This window comes from Chaetura pelagica, unplaced genomic scaffold, assembly GCF_000747805.2.
Source record: "Chaetura pelagica isolate M959 unplaced genomic scaffold, ChaPel_1.0 scaffold120, whole genome shotgun sequence".
Taxonomy (NCBI): Eukaryota; Metazoa; Chordata; class Aves; order Apodiformes; family Apodidae; genus Chaetura; species Chaetura pelagica.
In genome coordinates this window covers 354416-360946 of record NW_009951952.1, presented here as the reverse complement: position 1 = coordinate 360946, position 6531 = coordinate 354416, and the positions used below count along the sequence as shown (strand labels likewise).

At 41.2% G+C, this 6531-nt stretch overlaps 1 protein-coding gene across 1 annotated transcript; it reads right to left on the bottom strand.

The window, feature by feature from the left end:
- Positions 1-2353: 2353 nt before the first annotated feature.
- Positions 2354-4330, bottom strand: TMEM139 (transmembrane protein 139). Its single transcript, XM_009998321.1, has 2 exons — positions 4083-4330; positions 2354-2762 (listed from the first exon to the last, which is right to left on the bottom strand). Exons 1-2 carry the CDS (start codon positions 4328-4330, stop codon positions 2354-2356), a joined length of 657 nt encoding a protein of 218 aa, XP_009996623.1.
- Positions 4331-6531: the final 2201 nt, after the last annotated feature.

The following is a 6531-nucleotide window of genomic DNA, read 5'->3' as shown; positions in this document are numbered from 1 at the left end:
GCCTTTTTTTGGGGGGTGTTTTGTTTTATTTGTAGGGGTTTTTTTGTTTTCGTGTCTCTTGGCTGACCTGCGTTTCAGCTGAAATCAAGTGAAATTAAAAAATAATAATAAAAAAGGTTCAAGTAACGTTCAGGAGTGAGAAGGGAAGGAGAGGATCATGCAAGACTACAGGTGGAAAACGAAGGGGAAAAAGCGTGGCCAGCAGGTCAAGGGAGGTGGTTCTCTCCTTCTCCTCCACTCTCAGGAGACCCCACCTGGAGTGTTGTGTCCAATTCTGGAGTCCTCAACATAAGAAGAGCATGGAGCTCCTGGAGCAAGTCCAGAGCAGGGCCACAAAGATGATCAGAGGGCTGGAGCACCTCTGCTCTGAAGACAGGCTGAGAGAGTTGGGGCTGTTCAGTCTGGAGAAGAGAAGGCTCCAGGGAGACCTCACAGCAGCCTTCCAGTGCCTGAGGGGGCTACAGGAAAGCTGGGGAGGGGCTTTTTACAAGGGCTTATATCGAGGACAAGGGATATGGGATCAAAACTGGAAGAGTGGAGATTCAGTTTAAGCATTAGAAATTTTTTAGTGTGAGGGTGGTGAGACACTGGCACAGGTTGCCTAGGGAAGTTCTGGATGCCCCATCCCTGGAAGTGTTCAAGGCCAGGTTCGATGGGGCTTTGAACAACCTCATCTAGTATGAGGTGTCCCTGCCGATGCAGGGGGATTGGATCTAGATGATCTTTAAGGTCCTTCCCACCCAAACCATTCTGTGACTATGAAAGGCAAGTGGGCATCCTTAGATCAGACACAGCTTTACAATTGTGGTCCTGTAAGGCTTCCTGTAGCTATTCCTTGGTGCACAGGAGTTCCACATGCTAAAACTCAGCACAACTCCAAAGGCTTGAGTGACGCCTGCAGATGCTGAAGAAAAAAAAATCTTAGTAGGCATAACTAGTGACTTTTTCCCCCCCTTCGTTTCGGCTACATTCTGCCTGTACTGGCAGCCCAAATTTCTTCCTGACTTCTGACCATGCAATGCATTTAGAAAGGTTGCCCAGTTTAGAACCTAAGATTCTATTTTTGCCTGTTATGCCTGTTCAGCTTTTTGCTGTGGTTTGTTCTTTTGTGTTTGCAACTGCAGGAGGGAAACAAAAGAATTGATTTGCTTTAAAAACATCACATTGCCTTTGTCAGCAAATTTGTCTCTCATAATACTTTTATGATAGATGTATCATAGCTGCTTCATCATTAATAACATTAAAGTGACTCAGTTACAGACTTGGAAGTCAAGCTTCTCTTGTTTTTCTGAGGCAATATCAAATAAGCAAAATGAATGAAAAAGCACAGCCTTGTGGAGTGGTTATTTTGGGAGGAAAAACTAATGATGCCAGTAGGTTTAATGCAGTCCCATTTATTTACAAACAACATAAAAAGTATTTTTTTTTCCCTTGAAATATAAGGAATCAAACAATAAGAAATAATTTACTTGCTTTTAGCCTACGGTTTGATGTTTTCTCATATAAATTAAAAATCATACTGTCACACTAGATGAGGCTGTGATGATTGCTGTTATCCTGCATGGGAGATTTGGACCATCATGTTCTTTTTTTGATGTAGATATTCACCAGAATGTGAATGTCTCTCTCCATACCACAGACCACTTTCATTGTGCAGAGCCCATCAATTGAACTCACCCATTTTAACAGACACCAGCATCACCAGTCAGTGAGATCTAGAACCAGGCTCCAACGTAGAGCTGTTCTTGATGAAGACTGCCCACCTCGTGGCTTTTATCTTAAGGTGCTCTCTGCTGCAGCCCTGGGCTTGGCTGACAGACTGACCCTTTCCAGAGCCCAGAGAGAAATCTCTGTGCATGGTTTTGTTACAGAGAACTGCAGGAGCACTGACCTTTCTGTGCAATTACTTGTCATGATGACAAGCCATCTGTCTGGGGCTGTGGTACACCAGAGAAATACACCCTCCAGCAGTGCTTCTCCTGGCTGCATCCTACATCCTTCTTCAGAGATCCTTTGACAACCTGGTCTCTTCTCATGGTTCACTCTCCTCCTCCACAAAGATGTATCTCCAGTTTGAGAACTGTTGCCATAATACATAATACAATGTTCCCTACAGTGGTCTTACATATCTTCCAAGACAAAGCATTGTGGCATTGCATTAATATGTATTTTGTGCAAAAAATATTCTAGTGAGATCAGAAGCTTTGTCTGGAGTTCAGCTCTGGTTCCAAGAATGGTGAGGCCAACTCATACAGTTTCTTACTTGAACAATCCCAGCTTTTTCATCTTCCCTGCAGGAACAACCTGCCTAAGGGTGAGGGTTTGATTTTGCTTTTGTGGAAGGTGACATGAATCATAGTATGGAGGGCTGGAAAGCATCTTCAAAGACCTCATTGTTGATGGCACTCTCATAACCAGGTGGTGGAGTGAGTGGCTCCAGTGGATCACACCTCTCTTCAATACCTTTCACTTCATGGATATCTGAAACAAACCGCTGCAGTCTTGGGGGCAGCACCAGATGCAACTGCATCCTGGAGTCTGTGGCTGTCTCAGAGGTGTTCCTTGTTTCTGATGCCACTGGCTCGCTGAGGGCCTCCACCATCATCTCTTCTTGGGCAGATGATTCAATAACAACACTGTATGGAGGAGGCTCATTCAATGGTGAGGGCACCAAACCTGGGTTGGATGTAATTGTCCAAATTGCTGGAACTGACATGGTCATCACCTCCTCATAGGTGGGTGCTTCATAGGCAGTGTTCACCCTGTGCACAAAATGAGGAATGTCAGTTACACTCATTATTTTACTGCTTAGTAAAATGCTTACTTATGCAGAGGCGGGTAGTTTGGATAATGTAGTATAGAGACCATGGTACAAATAGCAGAGGGGCCTGAGACAGGATATCACGTGTGGTATTACTGTAGGTTATATTCTGCCACTGGATCAGCTCTCCTGTCCAGCCAACTTAATGCCTTGCTTTCTGGTCTAGTGAATGACTCATCTGACCATTTTCCCAGAGTCCTCAGAACAAATGAAGAAACCCATGCTGTCGAGTTCAGTGTCCCCCATTTTAAGTCTCCTACCAGTTAAAGTTAATTGCTAAAAATTACTGACTACTAATTATTTATTGGAATAAAACAGGACCTTGCTTCTTTAACACTTTAGCTCAATGTTCATTTATTTTTAAGAAGTGCAGAGAATAATGTATTTTTGTTTAGGTTAAACAAGGACTAACTAGTCTGTGTTAAAAAGAGTATCTGCAGAGAACAGTGTTCTTTTAGAAACATTTTTCTTTTTGGGTCATATCTAAAATAAACAGATATTCATTTTCTTCTAGTATGTCCCCAAGCTAGAAAAGCCAAATAAAACTTCATTTTATGTAGTCTTTCTTTAAAGAAAACACATTTTGCCCTCTTACAAACCCTATATTTGAGAATGTCAAGTCATTCATAGATGTGGATAATGATTATTCAATTATACAGACAAAGAAGGAAAGATACAAATAAGGTTAAACTCTTAATCTGTGGTAGGCAAATTAGGGTTAAATTAGATGATGCTGAGAAACTGCATGTGTACATGCAGCAAAAAAGTTGGGCGACTTGAAGCAAAAAAACGTGGGAATATTCAGAGTCTCCTAAATCCAGGGCTTACTGGTGTCAAGTTGGGTTTTTAAGACCGAAAACACACCCAGTTACCAGTTCCTTTTTAAAAGCTTACTGACAAGCTGTTGTTCTGGAGATAAGGTTTATAGAACTAAACCCAGCTAAGATTCAGCATTGCTTCAGCATTTTTTTTCTTTTTCCTTGTCTGACTCATTGTTTGGCAATACTGAATTACCCAAAGAAAAATAAAACTGTGCCTGGAACTGCTTAACCTTGGAAATTGTTAGTGGGCCAGTTCCTGGAGGGAAGAAAATAAATATTGGATAAGATACAGGGCACGTGTGGCGTAGACACACATAGGGAAACAACTTACAAAGAACTTTTCTCTTCTGGGACAGAGTCTGTGTTTGATAACCTAAGGGAAGGGCAGCAATTACATACAATAGAGTTAAAGTAAGAGGAGTAGCTGGGTTGGTGCTTACCCTGCCTGGCTTTGTCTGTTTGGAGGTGTCTCATTTGCATCGTGTCGGTGCCGATTCTTCAGGTAACACTCGACAAACACACTCAGCAAATAGCCGACCAGGCACACTCCCCCTACCCCTAGGAAGAAATAACCTACTGGATTGATGTTAGATGAAATGGCCAGCATGGTAACCCCAGTGAGAAGACCAGCAGTGAAAAGAAGCAACAAGGCTTGGCGGATATTCTTCCAGTGTGTCTCTAACCACATGGTAGTATAGATGGTGATAGCAGACAGTTAAGAACAGATGAGCAGTTAGAGGGAGAGACATCTGTGGAAGACACAAGAATTTTTTTCAGCATGAAACATGAGGGTACAAGCATGTTGTCAGTGTTGTGAACAAAATAAAAACATACATACTCCAGTACCTGCCATCATAAGAACAAGCAGCTATGCATATACATAAGCCTGGGAAACCTGTGCATAAATGCACGACAATTTAAATATACTAGAATTTCCTGTGTGAATGCATATTTAAATAATGGGAACATTAAGACACACGGTTGCAAGACATAAAATGCATAAATAGACCATCAGCATGTATTGCCAGGCTTATCTCAAAAGGACTAGCTTCCTAATAGAGCAGTGTAGGATGCAGATTTAAGGTTACTATGAAACTGAAACACAGAGTAACTTTAAAGGTTAATTCTAGGATGTTTGTATCTTGCATAAATAACATTCAGATGCTAGTTCAGATCTTGAAAGAAAAATAGCCTTATTGGAGCAGTCTGCCCCAGTAAACTGACCATCTGACTGCACTGTAACATTATAGCAATGGTACTACCTTAGGTTCTAGATATAGCTGGGGTATATCTATTTTTGCAAAATGTAGGCATGCATTTTAATACTTGCCTATATTCTCAGTTCTTTTTCTGTTTATATGCTTTTTTGCATCATTCTTAAACACAAGAGCCCCTTCTGTCCCCCATTCCAAAACCCATCTCTGTGAAAGAGATAGCAGTTGTCATTGCATACAGTCAATATGAAATGAATACCAGGGATATGAGATATTAAAGAGCACCATAATTAAGAAGTCCTCCTGCATGTGTTATACTAACCTACATAATATCCCATTGTTTTCATGAAAGTATTTTTAAAGGAATAAAGCATGACACAACAGGCATATTTTTAATGAATATACGTCTCCAAACAAATCTACAGTTTTATATAGTTCTATGTTTCACTGCGTGCCTTTGCACACTAAATGCATTCCCTTGTTACAGCAAAAATAGCAAAATGTATATATACAAATGTCAGAAAAAGAAACATATTTTTTTCTTAATAGATTAACTTCTTGTTAACTTTTTTTACTGTCAATCTTACTTACCAGCCAGATGTTTCGGTAGGTAGGAACAGTCATGTTTTAATTCCTCTCTTCATTACAAGGAAAATTGTTCAAGCTCCTTCCCCTTCTGAGCTGAAGACAGGACACCAGTAAAAACTCCCCCTTCCTCGTTTTGAGTTTTCTTCTAGGCTGACAACGAAGATTTCTTTTGAAACTGAAAGACGGCACCTATTGAATATGGGAAAGTACCAAATGATGGGAAGGAAGATCCTGTTGCACAAGTTTTGTGTGGGAAACTAGAACCTTGTTTGTCCAGATTCTGAATCCAAAGCAATTTCTAGACGGTCACGTACCTTCTACACTTTTGCAGCTCTTCTGGGTCAGTCCCACAAAAGCAGGAAACTCATTAAGAAAGAGGGCGGAGTGAGCAGTGGGGAAGAGCTTACCTGTGTTTGATCTGTTTGGTCTGCTTTACTTTGGGAGAGAAACTCTGCCCTGCAAATTAGGTTCTCCCCCCAAAATTATATTCTCTCCCCTGTAGCAGAGGAATCTTGATCTCTGCCTCACAAAGCAGGAAGGACTGCTGGCCCAGCCCACATCACATGGCCCACACATAAATCTGTTTGTGAGTTCTGCAGAATGTAAATTTATATATTTTCCTATCCTTACTGGGTGCTGGTTGTCAAATGTTGTTTTATGCCCTCTTTGATTTTACAAACAAAAGGAAAAAAGGAGGCAATGCGTTAGTATTTCACCGAGGGCTATCCTTCTTACTCCCTGATGAATCTATGTATGAGTAATACTGATAAGCAACAGAACAGGTACTGAATTACCATCTGAACCTTTAGTACGTATCTGAAAATCATAGGAAGTTCTCAAAATCTATAGTGTGGATTACCTCCAGGAGCTGGCTGCAGCTCATGTTTGCCTGTAATAGGAATATCTCCTACTGCTAAATGTTCATTAATAGTTCTCAGGTTGGAAGATTGGAACAGGAATTGCATGAGGTTTAAGAAAGATAAAGGTAAAGTTATGCATGGACAGAATAATCCCAAGCAGCAGTACAGGCTAGTATCTCACTGCAGGGATGCAGACCTGCTGTTCATGAGGAATGACAAGTTCAGCA

Excerpts from the sequence above, each read along its gene's own strand:
- TMEM139 (XM_009998321.1), bottom strand. The coding sequence starts at position 4,330 with ATGTGGTTAGAGACACACTGGAAGAATATCCGCCAAGCCTTGTTGCTT. Across the intron at positions 2,763-4,082 it reads AACAGACAAAGCCAGGCAGG|GGTGAACACTGCCTATGAAG; the intron begins GTAAGCACCAAC and ends TTTTGTGCACAG.